Source organism: Pezoporus wallicus, unplaced genomic scaffold (assembly GCF_028554395.1).
Source record: "Pezoporus wallicus isolate ANWC-B61680 ecotype Strahan unplaced genomic scaffold, APGP_CSIRO_Pwel_v1 contig_2384, whole genome shotgun sequence".
Lineage (NCBI taxonomy): Eukaryota > Metazoa > Chordata > Aves > Psittaciformes > Psittacidae > Pezoporus > Pezoporus wallicus.
In genome coordinates this window covers 5184298-5209108 of record NW_026640488.1, presented here as the reverse complement: position 1 = coordinate 5209108, position 24811 = coordinate 5184298, and the positions used below count along the sequence as shown (strand labels likewise).

Below are 24811 nucleotides of genomic sequence, written 5' to 3'. Positions count from 1 at the left end.
TGTAACCTGGTGACAGGATCTCCCCTGAACAAACCCAGTTCTCTCAGCCTATTTGTATACATTTCGTTTTCCTACTGAACTAATTCTGCTGGTTGCATCTGCTGTGTTGTCTTGCAAATGAAGAGTGGAACTACCAGCAAATGACATCTTCTCCTGTCAGATGCTTCCTTCACCTTGTGTGGGGTACCTTGGGGTACACACAATAGTGTGAAGCACCGTTGTGATGTTTTTTTCAACACAGCCCAGACATTCTAGAGAAGAATTAAATGTTTTGGGTGCTCTTTGAGATGTGAGCATGCAGTTGTCTCAGAACTGGAGGGGAAGTTTATTACATGGAAAATGTATCATCACCTCCTCTGCTCCCATCAGATATTCAAGTCCCAGACCTCTTTGGCACTCTCAGCATTCCCACAAGTAACTTTTCATGTATTTATTTATGGTGTTTCCCCTCAGATCTGTATAGTATGCTGTGCTCTTGCACCCTCTTGCCTGGAAGGGAAGGTAGCCTTAGCTCATCATTTGGAAGGCAGTTCAAAGGACAGCATGATGAAGCTCTATGATGGTCAGGAACACACAGTGCTGGCACAGGAGCACAGCTGTCAGGTTACAGTTTGGAGTATGGGTTAAAGAGGCTTGTTCGTAGGCTCACAGCCACAGTGATCTCCTGATCTGCTTGTCTTTTGCAAGTCTTTTTTTTTGTTTTCCCATGGATAAATTATGTTCAAGAGAAAACTTGTGTTTTTTCTTTTAACCTACTACCATAGGGAAGAGCTTTAAGTCCTCAAACAAATAGAGACTGAGGGACTGCAGGAGAATTCATAGAGTCACAGAATGGTTTGGGTTGGAAGGCACTTTAAAGATCATCTAGGTCCAATCCCCTGCCATGGGCAGGGACACCTTCCACTAGACCAGGTTGCTCAAAGCCCCATCCAACCTGGCCTTGAACACACCCAGGGATGGGGCAGCCACAGATTCTCTGGGCAGCTTGTGTCAGTGTCTCACCACCTTCCCCGTAAAGAATTTCTTCCTAATGCCTAAATTTCCCTCTTTCATTTTAAAGCCATTCCCTCTTGTCCTGTCACTACACACCCTTGTAAAATGTCCCTCTGTGGATTTCTTGTAGGCCCCCTTTAGGCACTGGCAGCTGCTCTAAGGTCTCCCCAGAGGCTTCTCTTCTTCAGGCTGAACAAGCTCAGCTCTCTCAGTCTGTCTTCATAGGAGAGGTGCTCCAGCCCTTTGAGCATTTTTGTGGCCCTCCTTTGGCCTTGATTCAACAGCTCCACATCCCTCTTGTGTTGGGGGCCCCAGAGCTGAGTGCAGTACTCCAGGTAGGGCCTCATGATATTGGTCTCATGGCCATTTATGTTGTGGTGAGTGGTTTGGTGATCCTAATGATGCCCGTAAGTTTTGCAGCCAGGTATTATTATAGGCTTACCATGGCAGGACTAGGAATTACTATAGCAATTTGATATTTGGTAGCTTTCCTTAACTTTTGTTTTGTTTGTGTTTTTATTTACATGAATCTTCTGTGTGTTGTGTATTTACAAAATACCAAAACTAATCTATCCATTAGGTCCTCAGCAGGAGTAGCCACAACCTCTACAAAGCCGCATAAAAACCAAAACTTGTGCTCAATGTAATTTATTCATCAAATTTACCTAACATAGAGACTGAAGTAAACAAGACTTGAAAAATGATGAGCTCATTACTGTCACCCTACGTACGTTTTTAATAGAATGGATTAGCTCAGCCAAGAGCGGAGACTAAAGAAACACGAAAGGAGAACTCCCCACATCCGTCCTACCACCTCACCTCAACAACTTTTCCGGCCGCAGGACGCCGAGCCATCCCGCTGCGTCAGAATCCGACCCACCCCCCGCATGCGCTCTTCACCGGTCCCGGAAGACCCCCACTCCGCTGGGGCGGGGATGCACGGAGAAGCCGGAAGTAGCGTGTGGCCGTGGAGGCGGCATGGAGGCGCCGCTGGAGGTGGTCTCGCAGTTGGAGAGCCTGGCGTTTGAGCCCAGCACCGCCGAGCCGCGGCCGGACAGCGCCGGGGACGCGCCGAGCCCTCCTAGCCCCCGGGAGGGCGGTGGGGAAGACCAGGCTCCGCCGCCTCCAGCCGAGGGAGCGCGCTGCTCGCTGCCGCTTGCGAGCCCCATCGGGCCTTCCGCCGCCGTCCCCTCCTCAGACTCGGACAGGTGGGTTTAGAACGGGGGCGAGGCGGACGTATCGTTCTCTGCGGGCCTCTTTCTTCTGAAGCGGCCGCGTGTGGAGGCCCGGGGTAAGCCCGGTTCTGTGGCTCCGCGCTCCGCTTGCGAGCGGCCTGTTCGAATCAGCCCCCTTCCCCCGCCCCAACGTTTCACCCTCTGTGGCTTTCTCTTTACTATTAAAGATGGCATTTCCATTGGGGTTTTGTTGTGTTGAATTAATAAGCCTCCAAAACCAGTGACTGGAAGTGTATAGGATTATACGCAAACATGAGTTTGACGGTGGTGGCCTGTAGAGCATCATGATTGGCTGGACCAGCATGGCCATTTGAGTGTTCTGTTTGGCATGGTCCTTATAGAGTGCTCTTGCATCACCTGTGGCAAGAAACCTGTAGTGTTACTGCTGAAAAAGGAAAAAAAAATAATGTAGGAGTTAAGGTAAAGAGTCTGAAGATCTTAACTTCTGCACAGATTTGGCATCTCTTTAGGAAAAGTTTTTCTTAACCTGTATGTTTCTGAAACCTGTAAGTTTCCATCTTCTGCTTGTATTTGTACTTTTGTGTTCTGTGTAGTTGGTTAGGCGTTGACTGTTGGGTTCGTGTGGATGGGCTTTGGTAGCAGGGCAGTCTAGAGAGGCGACTTCTGTGAGAAGCTGCTTGAAGCTTCCCCTGTGTCCAATAAAGCCAGTGCTAGCCAGCTCCAAGACAGAGCTGTTGCTGGTCAATACTAAGCACATCAGGAGCAATGGGAGCACCTCTGGGGTAACATATTTAAGAAGAGGTAAAAGTTACTGGGCAGGAGCAGTTGCAGCATGAGAGGGAAGTGAGAATACGTGAGAGAAACAGCTCTGCAGACACCAAGGTCAGTGAAGAAGGAGGGGTGTTGAGTTGCCAGAGCAGAAATTCTCCTGCAGCCTGTGGTGAAGACCATGGTGAGGCAGGCTGTGCTCCTGCAGCCCATGGAGGTCCACAGTGGAGCAAATGTCCACCTCAGCCCGTGGAGGACCCCATGCTAAAGCAGGGGGATGTGCCCCAAAGGAGGTTGTGGCATTGTGGGAAGCCTGCGCTGGAGCAGGGTCCTGGCAGAATCTGTGATCCCATGGAGAGACGAGCACATGCTGCAGCAGGTTTGGTGGTGGGATTTGTGACCTCGTGGGAGGTGACATGCGGGAGCAGTTTGTGAAGAGCTGCAGCCTGTAGTAAGGACTCATGTTGGAGAAATTTGTGGAGGACTACCTCCCCTAGGAGGGACCCCATGTTGGCGCAGGAGAAACATAGGAGGAGTCCTCCCTCTGATGAGAAAGAAGCAGCAGCCACAATGTGTGATGAAGGGACCAAAACCTCTGTTCCCTGTTGCTTTGTGCTGCTAATGGGTTGGAGGTGGAGAATTTGAGAGTGAAGTTGAGCCCGGGAAGAAGAGAATGGTCTGGGGAAGTGTTTTTAGGATTTGGTTTTATTTCTCACTGTTGTATTCTAATTTGATTGGTAATGACACTAATTTGTCAAATTGAATCTGTTTGTCCATGATGGTAATTAGTGATCTCTCCCTGTCCTTGTCTTGACCCACGAACCCTTCTTTATTCTCTTCCTTGTCCAGCTGAGGAGCGAGTGATAGGGAGGCTTTGGTGGGCACCTGGAATCCACCCAGGGTCAACCCACCACAGTAACTTTGGTTAGGTGTGGCCTCTGTTTTGGTCTTGTAAGACTGCACAGTTTGCCAGTTGCAGTAAGTTCTGTGTTTTCTTTTTGGGCCATTGCAGAAAGATAGGTATGTGCTCTTTCTAATTAGTGGAAGTTGAAATGAAGTGTGAGGATTTCCTCTTAAAAAGAAGAGTCTGAGCTTCATTAACAATTCATGGGTTAAATCTTTACTATGGGAATACTTTTTTTGCTCAGCTCAAAGCTTTCCTAGAACATCATGAAGTGATAGTGAAATTCGTGACCTGTGGCAGGGGCTTCACCTGTAGTCTTTCTCGCTATCAAAATCTGTTGTGCCTAATGTTCAATTAATATTAAAGATGAAATTTTGATAGCTTTGACTTGCTTTGCTGTCTGCATGCATCTCAAACCTTTTTTTGTCCTTTTTTGTTTCTCCCTTCACTGATTGATCTCTGTTTGTCTGACTGTTTTTGTTTTTCTGTTATGTTGATTTTTTTTTTTTTTTTTCCAAGCAATCTGTATTGGGCTTTTTTAACAGGTTTATTTGGAGAGGTGCTCTTATTTGTTATCTTTCCCCTCAACATTTGCTGGGGTTGAAAAATCAGCAGGTAGCTGAAGGTCATTCATTTTCTTGTTAAGGAGACAATGTAATACCAAAATATCTAGAAGGGAATATTTTATGTATTTTGTTATCAGTTTGTTTCTAAATGTTGGTTTGTTAATGACTGGAGCAGGTAAGGAAGAAACAATACAATTTTACAAAAGTCTCCTTGTGTTATGGTTTAAACCCAGCCGGTAACTCAAAACCACACAGCCACTCACTCACTTCCCTCCCTTCTTTCCCCCTGCTCCGGAGGGATGGGGAAGAGAATCGAAAGAATGTTAAGTCCCACAGGTTGAGACAAGAACAGTCCAGTAACTAAGGTATAACACAAACCACTACTGCTACCACCAAAAATAATAATAAGGGAAATAACAAGGGGAGAGAATATAAAACTAAAAGTAAACAATAAATGCAAATGTTGCATGATACAACACAATCTTGTTTTCCTCCTCACTGGCAGAGCATGAGAGACTGAAAAGTCCTTGGTCAAGGTAAGCACTATCCAGTGTTGTGTTATCAGCATTGTTCTCAGACTGAAGTTGAAAACACAGCACTGCACCAGCAACTAAGAAGGACAAAAATAAGGTACAGTTGAACCCAGGATACCTTGTCTCAGTGGATTTTTATGTACGGTTTGTAATGTGTATTTTCATAGAATCATAGAATAGTTAGGGTTGGAAAGGACCTTAAGATCATCTAGTTCCAACCCCCCTGCTGTGGGCAGGGACACCTTATGCTAAATCATATCACCCAAGGCCTCGTCCAACCTGGTCTTGAACACTGCCAGGGATGGAGCATTCACAACCTCCCTGGGCAACCTATTCCAGTGCCTCACCACCCTAACAGGAAAGAATTTCCTTCTTATATCCAATCTAAACTTCCCCTGTTTAAGTTTTAACCCATTACCCCATGTCCTGTCACTACAGTCTCTAATGAAGAGTCCCTCCCCAGCATCCCTATAGGCCCCCTTCAGATACTGGAAGGCTGCTATGAGGTCTCCACGCAGCCTTCTCTTCTCCAGGCTGAACAGACCCAAATTCCTCAGCCTGTCTTCATACGGGAGGTTCCCCAGTCCCGTGATCATCCTCGTGGCCCTTCTCTGGCCTTGTTCCAACAGTTCCATGTCCTTTTTATGCTGAGGACACCAGAACTGCACACAATACTCCAGGTGAGGTCTCACAAAAGCAGAGTAGAGGGGCAGGATCACCTCCTTTGACCTGCTGGTCATGCTCCTTTTGATGCAGCCCAGGAGATGGTTGGCTTTCTGGGCTGCGAACGCACGCTGCTGGCTCATATTCATTTTCTCATCAACCAACACCCCCAAGTCCTTCTCTACAGGGCTGCTCTGAATCTTTTCTCTGCCCAGCCTGTAGCTGTGCCTGGGATCACTCAAATGCAGGTGTAGGACCTTGCTCTTGTCATGGTTAAACTTCTTTAAGGTTGGCATCAGCCCACCTCATAAGCATGTCAGGGTCCCTCTGGATGGCATTCCTTCCCTCCAGTGTATCAACCAAACCACACAGCTTGGTGTCATCAGCAAACTAAATCGCTCACCATGATCAGTTACTCCATGTGTTAACTTTTTTCCCCAACTTTTGAAGAAAAGTCTTGAAGACTTACTAAAAGAAACATGTTGACATGAGTAAGGACTGAGTTCTTACTGTGTTCTTTACTTGAACAATAAATATCTCTTATGCAAGTGCCAGTGAAAAATACTAAATTACTAATCTGTGTGAATATGGCCATGGTTAATTCAGGCAGGCCATGAATTACTAGACTGGTCTTTATGTGCCAAAGTTAGATTTTATTTTGGTTTTTTTAACCTACATAGTGCTAGGTGCCGTGCTTGGAATAAATATTTTCTTGAGTTTCTCCTGGCTTTGTACTACTGTTGGGATTGTACAAGAAGAATGACTAAGCTATAGAAGGTAGTTTAATGTATTTGAGATATTTTTTAGTGCTCAGTTATGTCAAGTGATATTCAATCCTGGGAATTTTAAATGGTTCATAAAATTGGAAATTTTGACAGTGTTTACCTAGGTTACTGTACTGAAGTGATCATCTTGTGACTCTAATGTCTCATTTCATTTGCAAACCAGTAAAATATACGTCCCAAACTGTGACTGTCATGTATGTCCGGCAGAGGATGCTGGTGCTGGATTCTTGCATGGGGCAGTCAGTTGGAGAAACTAGATTACGTGAACTTGGAGGTGACTGCTCTCATGCCCCATGCACCATTCAACGCTGGAACAGCAGGAACCCAAACAAGCCATTGCAATTGTTAGCTTCAGCAGTTCAGAGCAAATGCTACTACTTGTCTGAAGGTTTTTTGTTGTTTTTTTTTTTACAATCTTGTGCAGTGGCTTGTAGGTTCAGGAAAGATTGTTAACCAAAGGTATTTGAGTAATGTATGATCTGGCCACTCTTTATCTGTAATGGAGAAGTCTATATTCAAACTCCTGTGTTTGTTTTATTCAGTGATACGGATTCAGATAGTTCATCAACTACATCTTCTTCTTCGTTTTCACCTTCATCAGTGTCTGATGAAGATGATCATTCAAATGAGAAGGATAACAGATCTTACTGTATTAAAACAAAAGATGAGTTGCCTATTGATGTAAGTACAATGTGTTATTCTGATAACCCAACTTAAAATATTTGCTATATTTTTAAGACACTGTGATATCTAGTGGTTGCATGGACATTTTCATGCTGCTTCAGGTATAGCACAGATAACTTAAAATGTCTTATTTTTTAGTATATTAAGACCACTCTGTGGTTCACTGTGCTTCATTTAAGGTTCATATGTGTATATGGATGTTTTAGGACATGATTTGTTGTTTGCATATTGCAGGCTTTTACCCTTTCTGTGTGTGAGAGACTTGAAGGTCTGATGTGTCTTACAGATGTATTTCAAATATGTATAGCCTAGAGGTAAACATTTCAATTGTTGTATTAAGACTCCCACGGGTAAAAGTTGCATTGCCTCTACGAAGTTAAGCAAAAATACTGAAGTGGTCATAGAAGTAGTTAGTATTTATTTTATTCTGCAGTTTTTGTTACAGGACTGTTTTATGTATTGCAGATCAGAGCCTTAATTTGCATCAATATACAGTCTTTTTGGTTTTGGTTCTCATAAATAACATGCTGATTAAATATTGCTGCTGTTATTCCTCATTATCTCAAAATTAAGAGGCTTAAAGGAATGAGTTTTAGTAATAATCTGCTAAAATTATTAGCTATGCATCATTTCTAATGGCTTACAAATAAAGGCCATATTACAATATAACACTGTAATATCAATTTACATTAACAGTATATGTTTATCTGTTAATCTGTAGATCTCTCCCCATCATTAAAAATGCTTACTGGCATGAGAAATGAGTCCAGCGAAGGGTACAGAAAATGATTAGAAAGGTAGAGAAAAAAACTGAAGAGCAGAATCATTTGCATACTTATACCTTAGCTTCAGTGCTCTGGAAGAGTTTATAATGAAATCCTAGATAACTGTCTGGAAAGGCTGGAGCAGTTACTTAGTAGTAGCAACAACAGGAGATGGGGGTATGTTAATTCTTAAACTGTTGCTCTAGAAACACTTGGAGTAGAAAAAAAACTCATAGGATATTCTTTTATTCCTGAAATTAATAAAAAATTGATTAAAAATACTCCTTCAGAACATGTTCTTGAAGGAGTAAAACATCAGAGCAATTCCTGCTTACATGTACTTTGTTTTGAAGTATGGTTAATATTAGAAATGTTATAAGTCCTTCTATGACAACTTTTTTTTCCAGTACTGAACATTTAAAAAAAAATCCTTGCTCAAATAGATGTATTTTTCAGCTTTTATTTTCATTTTATCTCAAATATTTATTTAAATGAAACTAATCTTAGTCTGAAAGTGATCTATTGATCTGCTCTTTTGTCTGATTAGCTTACTAGCTTGAAGTCCAAATGTTTACAAAACATCTGTCTTTCAAGTTCTGGCCTGATTCATTTCAGTAAAGCTATGGCTTTTTGCAGTGATAGTTAATAACCAAATTTCCAGCAGCCACATTATTTACTGTATCCTGTACTAAGCTGTTCTACAGTAATAGAATTGGTCTGTTCAAAAAGTTGTAGATTCTTACGTAAATTGGAAGGAATAAAATTCAAAAATTAAAATGTATCTGTTAAAAATGAAACATTATGTTAAGTCTTTTACCCCAAAGTCCCCAATAATAGGTAAATTGCTAAAGCATGGGTCAAAGATAAAATAAAAGATTAAGGTATATAACTGGAATATGTACTTGGAGGGGTGGGGAAAGCTGCATGTGTGAAGGAGAGTTAATGGAACTATTTTAGAAACCTGCCTTGAAGTGTAGGATTCCGAGGTACTGTATATAGTATGACAGATGGTACAGTTTATGAGTTTGAGATTTCTGATCAAAATGTTAGCTTTCTCCATTCTAGCCTTTGGCCTTTGAATTGCTCTGGCGTCCGTGACTTGGTTGTCTTAGCATTGAAGTTTGGTTTAATATTGAAAAACTTGCTGTCTTGCAGAAGAGTGTGGTGTTTCTGTCTGAATTTACATCTTGACTTTAATGCTTTTTGATCTGGGAAAGTCTTGTCCTCTGGTCTCTAAGTTGCTCTAGAAGCCTTTAACAAGCACTTTTGTTAAGGGTGAAGATTATCAGGTGATGTTTTGATAAAGCAGGATAAGATTCATCTATTGGAGAGGGATTTTTTTTTCTGGAGGTGGCCTTTAAAAGTGCAGTTCAGTCTTAAGATTTGGACAGTACCTCCAAATTCAGAAGACGTTGAATTTGAAGATAACTCTTACTCTAGTTGTCCTTACCTTTGTATTCTATTTTGAACTCACAGCAGTATATATACAGAGAAATTGTAGTTTATAGGTAAACCGGAGGTAGATGATGAGTTCAGTGTTAATCAGCCTTTGATAGCACATTTTGATGCTAAAATTTCAGGAAAAAGATTAAATTGATATTGTTTGTATACCAGGGTATTGTTTGGATATTTGAACTTTGGGGTTTTTTGTTTTGTTGTTCTCTGATTATCCTTTTATACCAAAATACAACTTTTAGCTAAAAGTAGGGTTTTTTCTTTGTGTGGGTTCATATGATCTTTACATCATAAGGTCTGAGTCATGGCATAAATGGACAGACACCATTTTGTCAAATCGTATGATACATTTGACGTGTCTTGTACTATTTTTATCTCTTGCTGTGTATGCTTTCCTTCTTTCATACGTTGAGTATGGTTACAAGTTGTCTGGTTTTTTTTAATTGCTGATTTACTATTGTGTTGTACATTGAAATTGATTTATCTATCTTGGAAGGTCAAAAAAAACGAACAGAATGTCTATCAGTTTTTGGTTTTCTCCAGTTGAAGTTGGCTTCTATCTTTAGTTGCAGTGGAGTTATGTAAAGTAGCATCTCAATAGAAAAGGTGTCGTCAAAAGTGACTTTCCCCCAAGATGAATTCATTTGGAATTATTCTGAAAGAGACAAATCAAAGTAGATGTTTTTATTAAATCTTCAAAGTGCTAGGAGATTTTTCTGATTGTCAAATTTATGCAGTGCCAAAGCGATGAATGTCTTAGCGTGATGAGATTATATTCTGAACATTGATTTAATATTTTTCAGGACCTGCCTCCTGTTGAAGACTTAACAATAATTCTGCCTGATGATGTTGAACTGAAGCTCTTTGGGACGGTTTCCAGCATCATTGAGCAGCTAGGTAGACGATATAAGTTAGCTCTGGTTTTAATTAAAAATATTTCTTTATATCTCTGCATGTGTTGTGTACTTAACTGTTCCCTCATAGTGTCATTCTGTTTTGGGGGGTAGCAGGTTGCTGAAGTGACAACTCACGCTACTAAATGACATTTGCATTGAATTCACTATTAGCTGGCTTACGTCTTCTAAAAATTAAAGATACTGTTATTATGCATGTGCTTGTATGTGATTTTGATGTTCTCTTTTTTTTCATAAAAAAGACTTTTTTGACCTATTATGATCTTTGTAATAATTCTGACAACAGTAAGATTGAACATTTGCTGTTACAAGAAAATCTTGCTGTGGCACATGTATATTTGAAGGAGGTGTATAACTGAATGCATGTGCCAAGTGTTTGCTTGTTAATATACGAGGACAGGAAAAAGACTTGTTTGTTTAGCAGTGCAGGTGGTTCTTTATTTATTTTATATATATATATTCAACCCACTATTGGCACCTTGACCAAATGCAAGCTGCCAGTGTCAGCAGTCATAGGACAGCATGACTAACATGATTGAGATTGAGAGATACAATGGATATAAGCTTAGCTGCAGGTGATATGCATTTAGGGATCTTTTCACATCTACCCAGGACCTCAGGTTTTGATATAGGGAATCAAAGTTTTGCTGAAGCTGAAAATCTTGCATAGTATGTTTGTATTTAAGCTTATTTCACGTGTTCTGTTTTGCTTGAACTGCTTTCAAAGTAACTGTCTAAAAAAAACCCTGCAAGATACCTGTGTTATTTTTCTATTTTTACTGTCTTGCTTTATGTCTTGCTCTTTCTATGTGTTTTCCTTTATTTTCAGTTATTCTGGAAACAGTTATCTGAATGTCCTCAATAGATTTGTGGCTGTATTGGGGACTCTGCCAGTTAACTGTGGGTTGTTTTTTCATTTTTGAACTAAATTGATACCTGTGTATACCATGTTTGTATTTAGTATGAGGGGAGTTGAGATCTCATTAGGAAACCACAGATACTGTTTTAGCACAGCGATCAGCATTCCGAACACTTTCCGTCCCTTTAACTTATTGGAAATCTCTGCTGTTCTCTGTAGCAAGCTTCCAAGTTCATCATACTGCAGCATGTGATACCTGTAAGTTGGGTATTGATACTATGAGGTGAATTTAAGGCTGGGACAGTGTAGGTTCATGTTTGCTTCCCACTAGTTAAAACCAAGATGATAACACTTTTCTGTGATCTTCTCAATGTATCAGAATTTGACAGAACTTTGCTATGTTTTGCTTCAGGGTACTTAGAGAAGTGGGGTAAAAAAAAAAATCACTGTGTGGGTTGTAGTCTAGACAGTAAGCAGCTTTGGTGTATATGAGAAACCTGCCCTGGGACTGAATTTTGTGCCCTGGAAGAGCAGAATCTGAGGATTTTGGATGAGTTGAGGTAGGAGAATTCAGATAGGCTGTAGGTGATAATGCTTCTCCTGAGTTTCATGTGACTGGCATGACATTTTTCGGAAGATTTTGGTTTGGAGTGTTGTGTTTTGGTTTGGTGGTAGTGGTGGTGTTTTTGTTGTTGTTGTGTTCTGGTTTGGGTCTTCTGTGGTTTCGGTTTTTATGTTTGCTTTTTTTTTGCCTTTTTTTTTTTTTCGAAGGTTTTTTCATGAAGGTTGAGCAGCGCATTGGGTTCTTTGACTACGTTTTATCTTATAGGTAGACACAAAATAAACTGATTTCCCTAATCTTTTAATATTCAGTGAGCTATTAAGCCTGTGGCATTGTCACAGGCTTGGTTGGCATGTCAAGTTCTTTGCAGACTTAAATAGTAGCAAAGTTTGAGTTTTAGCTTGAAGTGTTTGTTGCTTTAAATCCTGTTATGTAAGTTTAGCAATGATAATCTTGTTAGGTTTTTTGGTGTCTGAGTGACACTAAGTGCTTGGGTGACTTTATTTGCTGATGGAGAGGCACTGAGAATGCTTAATTGAGCATTCTGTTGTTTTTAGATGTAGAAAAGATTACCTTCGGAGTTGGAATTGTTGAGTGCAATGCTGCTAGGCCACTGTATTGACAGCTTTAAATATAATTCCTGTTGAATTTAAAGTTCCAGTATTTCTGTAGACTAAAGCAAGAAATGTGAACTACTACCAAAGAAGAGTAAAATACTCTAAAAATTTCAGTGAAGAATAAGCTCTTTTTGTGTCTGAATCTGGAAAACCTAAAACCGAAGTAGCCTGTATGTCAAATCATGTATTTAATGGAGGAGAAACATGGTTCTGTGTCCTTTTAGGATCTCTATGAACTTTAGTAGACAAATAATGGCATGATGTATGTTTCTTTGCAATTAACTACATGCTGCTGTTGAAACAAACTTCTAATTGGATTTTTTTTTTTCCATCTTAGTAATAATTGAATCGCTGAGAGGCCTACCTCCTGTAAATGAGGAAAGCATAATATTTAAAGAAGATCGGCAAGTAGCAGGAAAGGTGTGTGTAAAGCAAAAAATCTGTTATTCTAATATAAAATTAAAGGTATTTTTTAATGTTCCAACAAGTAGTGATGAAGTCAACTAAATTAAAGATGTTTTCTTGATATGTCATTTTTTCTTTGTGCTTTTGACTCTTGCTATAATCATCTGTTTTTTTTTTAATCTCAAGAAAAAATTCTATCCTTATGGATATCCATATGGATATATGTGATGAGTTTCAGCTCATGAGAGTGCTTTTGGAGGAGAGGTTGCTTTCAGCTGTATTATGGCTGAACTCTTTTATTGCCAGGACATGGGAGCAAAGATTGGAGAAATTAGAGTCAAGTTTCAGGAAAGATGGGGAATATTTATGTATCTAAGCTCTGCTGCTTCAGTTTAAGGCCACTGTTTTATGCAAGTATGATGAAGATGTTTGCTGAGAGGGATGTTTCATTGAGTTTTGTATGTTTATTGGGAGAGAAAGCTGTCATCAAAATGGTTACTATTATAATATCTTTGAATGCTAGATGTGAGTGAAACAGAAACTCAGCCTGAAATTACAGATATTCTGTACAAAATCTCAGAATTCTCTATTCTCTGCAGAATTGGGGAACAGAGAAGGAAACTGACATAAAGGCATCTTGTAAAGATGAACTTTGAAGAATAAATGATCAGGAGATTGTTCTCAGTGTAAGAGATTTGAAAGCACAATAGAGAAAAAGTTTTGACAAAAGGAAAGATTACTACAGTAGAGGAAGTAGACAGCGAAAGCAGTGCAATTGGGTGGGTAAAGGTAACGTCAGCATGTAAGAACTTTTCCGCATTATAACTTTAAACAACTGGGAAAATACACTGTCAAACAAAATATGATAATAAAACTAAAGCATGAAAGTAACTTCATTTGCTGCATTTTGCAAATATATTACACTTCTTAAAGCAAAGCATCTTAAAGCTTCATGGGTATCTACAGTGAAATTAACTATCTACTCTTGGTGGTTTATTTAAACACTTTACTTTTGTTTGTGTTTCAGATATTTGAGATATTTGGTCCTGTTTTACATCCTTTTTATGTGTTAAGATTTAACACCTCTGAGCATATCAAAGCAAAAGGTATTAATGTGCAAGATAGCATGTATTTTGCTCCATCAGTAGAGGACTTCACCCAGTATATATTTGCAGAGAAACTTAAACAGTGAGTATGACTTCTAATATGTAATGCATTTTGGATATAGTTAAAATACTGGATTAAAGTTTAGCCTTGAGTGAGGAACTGTAGGACTAGGCTTGACGCTAAAACTTTCTTTTAAATACTCAGTTGTGTTGTAATAACAACTTCGTACTGGTTTGTCTTTCAGAATAGTTCAGGGTAGCTGTAAATTACAAGCTTTTAAAGTGTTATAATTGCTAAATTTAGTAGATTCTTATTCAATTCAATATCTTAAGTGTTCTTTCTTTTCATGTTGCTGTGTTACCTAAAATATCATTGATAAATCCCTCCCCCATGGTCACACATACATAAAAACATGATGGTTTTGCAAGCTGTGTTGTGCTTCAGATTCTTGTTTAGTTTCATAACTTAAATAAACTTGTTTAAATTCTGAACAAGTTTGTATTTATTTACTATTTTTATTTCATGTTACAAGGCCAGAACTGAAATTTAATTATAAATAAATGTATTGTACAGTTGTAATATAACAATTCTATAGGAAAATTACCTGCTGTAAATGAGGGATGGGGGAAAGAAGATTGAAGTGGCAATGTAGTAAGATACTCAGGAACTTCCCAGCAGTGCGTCTCCCAGTCTGCCTGAGGAAGGTAGCATGTATGAATAGGACTTGTTGCTGTTTAAAAGGAAATGTATTCAAAGATACAGATTAAGAAATAAAGCATAATAAATGTTAGATGTTAGTATTCTAATTATTAATAAATAATGCTCTGAAATACCCATAGGTTAAAAAACTTCAGTCATACAAATGACTTATTCTGTTTTATTAGGATTAGTTCTCATTTGACTTGCAAATTTTTTTCTGACTATAGCAAATAATATTGGTGTTTGCATTAACTGCAACTCTGTCAGTACTCATACTGAGTAAGTTTTTCTTTAGTTATGCCTGTGTGGCCAAGCCTGCAGGAGTTTTTTGTTGCTTTGTTGTTTGGGGATTTTGTGTGTGGGTTTTTTTTTGTTTTGTTGTTTTTTTGTTTTTTTTTTTTTTGCTTTCTGCAGGGGGGAATGTTCCTTTCCGATTTCTGTGGAAGCAGAAGTCTTCCTTTCAGTCAAGACCAAAATAGATCGGTTTCTCACTCTGCTGCTTGTTTGTTTTTCTGTAGCATTTTGATGCCAGCTGGTCTTTGATTGGTGCCATTAAACTTTGTTGCTTAGCACAGTAACTGCAGAGACTAATCATCTGCTTGCTACAGCATAACTGTCATACTCAGCATCTGAGATGCCAGATTCATGTTTTAGTTCTTTTATGTGCTTTGCAAGTAGTTTTGGGAACTACTTGTCTTTTGGTAGTACTTCACTATCGTAAGTGGTACAAAATTAAACACTAGGTAAGACGTTGCAAACTTGGATGACTTAATCAGCACAGTTGAACAGTGCATCAGGCATTGTTTCTTGTCCTGAGTTAAAATGAGCAGTGTGAATACATGTGAAATCTGATGTAAACCATAATTTCTGAATAATTTGGCTTGTTACATTTCACAGAAACAGTATTTAATTTCTGAGTTTTGTCAGTAGAGTTTATTAAGGTTTTGTGAGGCAATGGTGCTATTTCTCGAAGATGCCTTTTCACAGAGTAGGTGTCACTGGAAAAGAGTAAAGAATTTTGATTTCTGACCTGTGCTGTAGTGTCAATATAAAGAAACCAAAATGCCATGGATAGTAGAAAAATCAAGCTTTGGTCAGCGCTTCACAAGAAGGCTTTTGGACCTAAGCATATTGCAAATTCGATGACCAGTGGTTTTTATTCTCTGCTTTTTATTATTTTGGCTCTGTGCAGACCAGATTGTGATGGTACTTCAAAAAAGAAAGGAATCAGGATTAAGATCTGAAAGAAACCTTAACTTTGAAGCATTTTCTGAAATCTGGAATGCAGTCTGCTTGCATTGTACAAAGTTGCAGTGCTCTAAGTCTTACACTCTGTAACAAAATAAATGGTAATGTAGTGTAAAACTTGAATGCAAAATAATTTTTTGAAAAAAAATAGTTTTGTGTTGTATTGCCAGAAACACAAAGTAATTCTAAAGAAGCTGATCTGTTTTCATGATTCCTCTAAGGCACCTTTTGTTAGACTTCCGGATTTTATAGTATATAGTATATAGAAATCAAAAAATTACTATTTTGTGCTTTGCAAAAGATTATGAAGTATCTCGCAGCATGAAAGGTGTTTTGTATTTTGCTGAAGTGGGGAAGGCTGCCTTGGGAGAGTGAGATAAGCTGCCCGAAGAACTTACAAGGTTTAAATTTTTAGTCAGTAGTACTGTATATTGCCTAATGACCACAGGTCTCAAGAGTTCCTTACATGTTGTGGTATTTCTGGCAGGCGTGTATTGCACCAAAATAACAAGATGGGAGGGACAAACAAAGAATTTGGTTTAAAATAATGATGATAAAAAAAGGTGTTACAGTGTTATTTTCCATCTTTGCATAGGTAGAGGGTTTTCTGCAGCTGAGAAATTACTGGTACAGAGACCTTGTCTTCCTTGCCTCTCTGTAATGTTTTCCTCTAATTGAGCTTTAAAATGGCTTTCTTGCTAATATGATTTGCACATAATTGCAACGGTGGTGTGTCTTTATGGTTTTCTAGTGATATGTGGAGATAGAGCTTCAGTTTTTTGGCTGGATTGAGGCACTCCAGATCACTTGCCAGCATTCCCATGGGCAGCCTTTGGACCAGGCTACTTAAAGCTGATGGTTCTGTACTTTAGTGTAGCTATTGCTGCTTGATTGTTGCTGACTTGATGAATACATAAAAAAACCCTTGGTTGTTAGAGCACTGATTGATGACATTTCACACTGAACATGATGTCTTAAACTCTATGGTTCAATTGCAAGTAAGAATTTTTAGTATTGCTTTATTTTATATAGTTTGTTTGCATAGGTAAGGATTCTGTCTTAATGTTTCAGACCAAAACATATGAAATTTGCAAGTGGTGTGGAAAAACCTTCCACAAAACTTTAAAAGCATAATTTAAATTTGTTTGATGAATTCATGCTAAAAAATTTACTTGATTTTTAGCAAAATTCTTAGTGATGGGTCAAATAATAAAACTACTTTGAATTAATTTTGGTGCTTGTAAGGCAAGGTAATTGAGTTTTTTCTTCCTTATATGTCTTTTTACCTTTCTTTTTAATTTTATATTTGCAACAGAAGATGAAACCTATTTATCTAGCTAATACTGTCCTAATTGTAAGACAAGCTTAGAGATTTTTTGATTCTGAATTAATTTGCTATAGTTATACTTAATGCCTGTGTCCTGCTAGACTATTTCATTGTCCTTTTTAACTGAAGATGTGTTCTGAAACCAGAAGAATAAGAAAGCTTGTGACTGTAGTCAGCAGTTAGTGTAAGAAAGTTGCAGTGAACAACCTCAGTTCAGGTTCAAAGCAATTTATATTCGATAGGCTGTGTTGAGAGAATATTGACTTAAGCTTAATATAAGCTGTATGAAATGTTCAGTCTTCACTGAACATTTTTCATTGAATTTTTCCTTTCACTGACCATTGAAGTTTTTTCAAGTGACATACATAGTGAAGTCTTAAGTTGATACATACATTAGTACTCAGAAATGATGCTAAAAACAAAAGTCCCTTAGAAACAGGCAGGTCCTGGTGTAGGAGATCTGATACCTTGAAGGTGGCATTACCCTATTTGCTGCAGTACAGTTCTTGCAAGTTAGCAATACTCCAAGTTATTTCTACAACATGACTCAAAGACATGTTCTGTAGCCTCCTTACACCATGTCCATTCCTCTTGATTGTCTAATTTGTGGTTTGTTTTTTTTTTTTTTTCTTTAGGGAAAAAGGTTCAGATGCATCCTGGAAGAATGACCAAGAGCCACCACCTGAGGTAACTATAGGATTGGGGGTTTTGTTGTTTATTATTTTTGATTACACAAGATATATGTAGAAAAATTCCTGTGCAGAGTAACTAATTAGTAAGGTTATTTTTCTTATGCAGGCAAGAGTTGAACGTACCTCTTAATTGAAAAGACGGTCATGCATTTCTTGGAGATCTCACAATCAGTAGAGAGAGTACTACCTGCCTTTTTCTACTTGCTTTTTGCAATTGGGAAAATGTATATCCTTATTGTCAGTTCCTCTGGTCCTTTGAGGACATGTTTGGCAACCTGAATGTTCAGCTTTGAAGGGCTTCTTTATCTTGCCTAATACTTTTGCTTCTGCTAGTGAAATTTTGTCCTTGATATTCTTTTGACTGCAGCTTTGTCTTTTATCTCGCACAAGCAATTGTTTGCCTTCAAAGGCCTGCTACTACTCTGCAGATGGTATTACTTGGGTGTTTAAGCTGTCTGCTCTGTTAGATTGACTTGACAACTTCTCTTGCATTCTTTGAATGGCTTCTGAGTATGGTTTCCTAGGGCAGCTTCTTCCATACAAAGGCAGTAATACAGGATCATGTAGAAGTGAGAGCTTCTGATGACCACTGAGATCATTTCTCTAGGATCTGTAAAGATTTCTTCAGTGAAATCCAGGCTTCCTGACCAGTGCTCTTCAACTCCACTCTTAACTATGCTTTTCATAACTATTCTTCAATAAAAATGACAAGGCTGGTAGTTGTATTGAAGTGTTTTCATGAGGTTTGTTTTCTGACTCAACAATTGAGCCACTTTTCCTTGCAGTTTCTACTTTAAGCCTATCTTACCCAAAATAGCTGAGGTTTCTGGAAGCCTTGTGTTTACCATAGTCTCCTAAAGAGATCTGTCTGTGTGGCTTTTTTTGGTGTTTGGTTTCTGTTTTATGTTTTGTGTGGGTTTTTTGGATTGGTTTGGGTTTTGTTGTTTTTTTTTTATGTGTGTTTGGGTTTTTTGGGGGGGTTTGGGGTGGTGTTTTTTTTTTGTGCTCTGAACAAATATTTAGGATAGACTAGACTATTTCAGTTGAAAGGTACCCACAGCAGTCATTTAGTCCAACTTTGCTGTAGGGCTGAAGGAAGCTTAAACAAAATTGGTGATGACAGGGATTGGTAAACCTGATTGCTGTTTGACACTTTTGTTTCTGTGTCTGCTGTTTGTGATACATCTGTACTCTGTTCTGGAAAAAACACGGCATTTAACAACTTGTGATCCTTAATTAGAATAATCTTTGGATAGTTCTAGCAGTTAAGGGTTTATGCTAAGATATCTAAACTGTGACAGCTGGTGAGCTGATACAAAGTAGCTTTTGCTGTGAAGGTAATAGTTGTTGACAAGGGTGCAGATGAAATTTTATGCTACTGATGCTTGAAATTGTCTCTTACAGCCAGGCTTTTTTTAATGCCCTCAGCTGGCAGCTGCTTCTATAACTTTTCTGGCCAGCTCGGATGATAAACTGCATGCAGTTGGAATCAGTTCTTTTTTGTGATATTGTGAAGCTTTATTAGTTTGTGAATGTTAAATCAATCTGTGCTAGGCCTTTTATTCTTATCCTTTAAGGTAGATGGCAAGTGTTTAATATCTGACAGGCTTGAAATTAGCCTAGTTTAACTGGAGACTCGGTGATATGATTTCTCCTGCCCTTGTCTTTGGAGTCACGGGATGTGATCTGTGTGTTGAAAGGCTACCAGGAGCAGATAACCGCAATTTCTCTGTGAAGTGGCTTTTATGGAAAGTTATGTAGAAATTAGCTAGCAACAGAATATACCTGTTGATTTTATTTCTGCTCTACTGGAGGATGGCTTATTGTGAAGTCCTTAGAAAAAGCAGGAGTTAGTGAAATGTTTTACTTTATGGCATGTATCATCTTGTATTCCTTGTGGATTTTTTTTTTTTTAGTAAAATCATAATTCAGTTATATAGAAGAGGAAGTGTTTCAGAATTAACTGTGGCTGTTGTGGTTTAAGCCCAGCAGGCAACCCAGAACCACGCAGCCGCTCGCTCTTTTTTAGCGCTGCTTTAGTGCGGTGGTTTTGAGATTCTTGCTCTGTATATACTGTAGAGATACATCAGTAAGCAGAAAACCCCTTCCTTTCAGAATTGGGAAAGGTAGGGTGACCCCTTTAAGTCATATGAGCAAGCTATTTTTCAGGGGCCTAATTAATGCTGACAGATCTATTTCCTTTTACTAACAACTTTCCTCATTGTAAATGTAAGCTAGGACTCAAAAGGTAGCAAAACCTTGTGTAACAGTAACAAAATGTTGCAGTGACGTTAAATCTATTGTGAGTAACAACATTCTCCAAAGCTGAAAATACATTTGGTGTACCATTGCTATTGCTTGTTTAATAGGAACAGTGTTATTAAATATACTAGAGGAATTTCCAATGTAGTGACAATTTTAGACTAGAGATTTTTTTAATGCAGTTTCACCGTTCTAAGAATTGGTTAAAAAATTATTTTTAACTTATTCTAAACTCCATGTTTTAATTCATCTGCTCTGCAGTTCGGCCTTCAAAAGTTTTTTCTTGGCAATAACTAGCTAGCTCCCTCAGATGTCCAATTTTTTTCTTACTAACATATAGTCAATCAGAAATTTGTGTTTGGTACTTGAACATTGCAGTTTTTTTTTTAAATTAGAAGGAATAACTGAGTATTGTGTAATTATGAAAAATTTGCGGAGCGTTAATACATGTATTGTGTTGAGAAGTCAGCTGAATGCACTTTGGCTCTTTGAATGCAAAGTAGGAAAGTGCAGCTTTAATATTTCTTCCTGTAAGTTCACTGCAGCGTAGATTGTTTTCTAAATAATGATTTTTTGCTAGAGCTGAAGTCTCTGCAGTCTTTATATGGCTTTGTTTCACCACCCGTCCCTTTCTTCCCCTTTCTCCAATTTTTCTTTTTTAATCAGGCCTTGGATTTCAGTGATGATGAAAAAGAAAGAGAGGCAAAGCAGAAAAAAAAGAAGCCTCAGAGTCAAGGGAGGAAGAAACTCAGATCGGAAACAAATGCATCAAGTGAGTGAATACTATGTGAGAATTTTTATCTGTTAAACTGAGCTTGAAATACACTGTAATACTTATCTTAGTGATTGAGCTTTCATCAGTTAATCAGTATTTCTGTGTTTTTCAAACTAATATTCATAAATTTGTGACTACATTCCTTTTTTGTTACAGGAAAATGTTTGGGTTTGGGTTTTGGGGTGGTTCTTTTTTGTCTGTTTTTTGGTTTTTTTTTTTTGTTTGTTTTTTTGGGGGGTTGTTTTTTTCCATTAATCTGTGAAAGGGAAGTAGTATAGGAGCAGGATACTTAGAGATTCAGCATATTGGCTGACACAGGGGGGAAAACAGATGCCATATTTTGAAATTTAGAGTTTGCTTATTGCAGGGGTTATGGGGGCCCAAGTTCAGATTAATCCTTTGAGTGCAGGGAGATGATAGACGTAAGCCATGTGCAATATTTGGAAACCTTTTGATTTGTTTCAGTTAGGGAGAAGACACAAGTCTTACAGAATTCGTTCCTCTGAAAATGAAGTTCTTCCTCACCCATGGCATATAAATGCTTCTTTAAAATGACTGTTACTTGTGTAGCCTACTGAGAGCCTCTGTTCACCTAACACAATTGTTAGATAATCCTGCAGTAGTTTATTAAACTACATGTAGTTTTTCATAATATACATAGTTATCTTCACCTTCCTTTTTCCTGCTCTTGACAGATCTGTTCCAGGTATATGCTCGCAGCTATTCTGTTTGCAGTAATCAGTTTTCCTATCTGTCTCCTCTCTTGTATCTCTCTACTGACAAAATATTTTCTTTTCTTTTTGGTTGCTATTTTAATTTAAATCACATCCCTCTTTCTCTGTTCTCACTGGTCTGCTCCTGTTGGATGCTTTTCCTGCCACACCCTTTAAATACTGCTGACTCCCGTACCCTCTTCCTCTTCTTCTAATGGTCACATATCAGGTTTCTTCAACTGTCTGTAGTACAGTGCTTCCTCCCACTGAATTTCTTGGACGGACTCCTGTGAGTTTCCTGCTCTTCCGTTGTAAAGCTGCTAGACATGCCCTGCTAAACCCCTTTTCTCATCATCTGTTAAGTCAGTTAACCCTTTTACTCTGTCTACTGTACATTCCTCCCTTGTACCCTCTAAAGAAAGCTGTGATCTTTCTTGGGCTGGCTTTTGTACTGTAGTTTTGACAGTTTTTCTTTCAGGGAAAGATCTGAGTTGTGCCATACTTTACCTTCATTGTTGATGGTTATTTTCTCTCCTGGTTTCTGCTTACCTAGCATATGGCACATTTGCTACTGTATCCTCATTCTGCCGGCTTATTGTAGACTTGCCTTTGCCTGGGGCTTGGTGAGGCTGTTGCCAAGCTATGTTTCATAACTGAGAACACAGTGAGAAGAACTTTCTCAATCTGTCAGAGGAGTATGGATTATGATTTGCTGTAATTTTCTGAAATAACAAGGTATAAATTGACATTGTATTCAGTTTAGTTTGGCTATGCAATTCAACAACAAGGATGTCTGGCAAATTGAGGCACAAACAGCCTCAGATGGAGTTTTGCTTGCTTGCATCTTCATAAAACTCTTGAGTACATTAAAATCGACTTGTTAGTCTTTTTGATAGAAGAAGGAAGAAAAAAATATTCACTCAGAGGGCTCTTAAATCCTAACCCACCATAAAAATGAGTAGGAATTCCAGCATCCAGCCAACTTTCCAGCCTTAGCTTTTTAAAGGTGCAGATATTTCTGTGTTGTATAGTGCCAAGGTTTAGGTCCATGCAGATTCCAAAAATTTGTTGATTTTTAAGTGGTGTTATGTTCTTAAGTATCTTTTTACTTCTAGCCCTAAAATCCTTTAGAGAACATAGAATCATAGAACAGTTAGGGCTGGAAAGGACCTTAAGATCATCTATTTCCAACCCCCCTGCCACTGACAGGTATGCCTCACACTAGACCATGTCACCAAAGGAACTGTCCAACCTGGCCCTGGACACTGCCAGGGATGGAGCATTCACCACTTCTCTGGGCAACCCATTCCAGTGCCTCACCACCCTTATAGTAAAGAACTTCTTCCCTATATCTAACCTGAACTTCCTGTGTTTAAACCCATTACCCCTTGTCCTATTGCTACTCGTTTCAGTTTAAATTCTACAGCCTTTTGAATATCTTACCAGCTTTTTGGAATATTTTTAATACTTTGGTGCTCTTAGTTTTATAGCACTTATCCCATTAATATTCTTACAGTACTTGTGTAAAGTGCCAGTACATTTGTTACAAACCTTAAAATATATGCTTATAGTGAGTGACCTGTACAGGGAAAAATTCATGTTAGAAAGATAAATGCTGAAAGCTGATTGGCTAAAAGTACAGGCTGCCTTTTTTCTGATAGAGTAAGTTAATTTTATTAATTTGAATTTGAATAATTTCTTGTGTCCTGTGTCTGTGCTGTAATACCAACTCAGGTTTGAAAGCTATATACCACTTTAGTGCAATGCAGTGTTGATTTATCTTTGGTTTTAAAATGTCTTGCTTTTAAATCTTGCTTTAAACCAAAGCTTCCAAAATACTCAACAGTTTGGCTTCTAAAATACAGTTTGAGTGTTCCTGTAATTCATTAATATAAATAAAAATGCCTGGAGGGGAAGAAAGTGAAATTTCTTTTTTAGTGACTGAATTTGCAACCCTCAAGATCATCCTTTCTATAACTCAAATAAATAAAGATGAGTTCCTAAACAGTAGAGTTGCCATCATTATTTGGTTGTTTATGTATTATTTGCCACTATTATTTAAGATTACTTGGCAAATTTCCTGGACTTCAGCTTGAAAGATTTGTAAGGACTAAACCTTTACAAAGTAATACTAAATATGTGTGTGTGTGTTTTGTTTTGTTTTGTTTTTAAGGTGAGAATAAAGGACTTCATCAACCAATGCAACAGCCTGCTTCAAGTTATTCAAGGGGGTATCGTGGCAGAGGGTTCTCCAGGGATCCATTTCCTCCTCCATCAGGCCATCCAGGATTTTTGAGACCACAAGTGAGAGTGACACAGTCGTACTCTTCAGACAGCAGAATACCTCGGGCATCTCCAGTGTTTCCTCACGGAAAAGAAAATCCAACGATGCGACCGTATCCCTTTCCTCCTCCAGTTTTTGGTTCTGTTAATGATATGCATCAATTCCACCTTCCACCTTCAAATCCAAATATGATTTGGACAGGCCCAAATATGTATAACTCATCATACCCATTTTTACCACCTCCACCGCCACCACCTCCACCTCCACCAGATAGCCATCCTCAGTTCAGGCCTTACTAAGTTTCTGTAAATGTCCATACAGAGCACTGCAGCCTAAAGGGAGGAAGAGCAGGTTGCGAAAACTATATTCCCTTATGTTGGAGATGCTTCGTTTTTCTGCAACAGAGAAATGCAGCGTTTGATACTTTGTGAGACATCAATAGAAACTTACTTTTTTATATATATATATGTTTTCTGTTTCAAAAAAGAAAACTATGATAAAATTACTGAATATTAAATAATGGTTTATTTTTCTAAGATCTGCAAGTTTGAGATGATAAATAAAAATTTTTGGAGACTGGTATGTAGTGGTGGAAATCTTACTTTGTAAAAAAAATTAGGAGTTTATGTAGGTGAGGATATGTCACATGACTGGTACTTAAATATTTTGAGAGTGGTTGTATATTGCTATGCTGAAGTATTTTTCTGTTTTTGCAAATTTTGCAGTGTACTTGCATGGAAACTGAAAACTTGGGACCTAAATTTTAAGCTAGGTGTGCCACTATTTATATAAGCTATAAGTTCCTGTTACCCAACTTTGGTTTTTCATTAATTTCATATTAACTAAAACACTGGGGCTGGATAGTTTTGGTTTGTTTGTTGTTTTTATTTGTTTGGTTTAGGTTTTGTTTTGGTTTGTTTGTTGTTTGTTTGTTTTTTTTTTAAGTAGGTGGGGTAGCTAGATCAGAATTTGGTCCAGCAGCTGAATTACTCTATCAGATTTAGTGTCCTACAATAGCTCTAGAAGTTCAACTTAT

At 38.4% G+C, this 24811-nt stretch overlaps 1 protein-coding gene across 1 annotated transcript; it reads left to right on the top strand.

Moving 5' to 3' along the window:
* The first annotated feature begins 1971 nt into the window (after window positions 1-1971).
* NAF1 (nuclear assembly factor 1 ribonucleoprotein) lies at window positions 1972-24441 on the top strand. The gene is made up of 8 exons (XM_057419127.1): window positions 1972-2201; window positions 6951-7089; window positions 10115-10208; window positions 12601-12683; window positions 13696-13856; window positions 17685-17736; window positions 20670-20775; window positions 23665-24441. The coding sequence occupies exons 1-8, from the start codon at window positions 1972-1974 to the stop codon at window positions 24072-24074; spliced, it is 1275 nt and encodes a 424-aa protein (XP_057275110.1). The 3' UTR covers window positions 24075-24441.
* The last annotated feature ends 370 nt before the right edge of the window (window positions 24442-24811 follow it).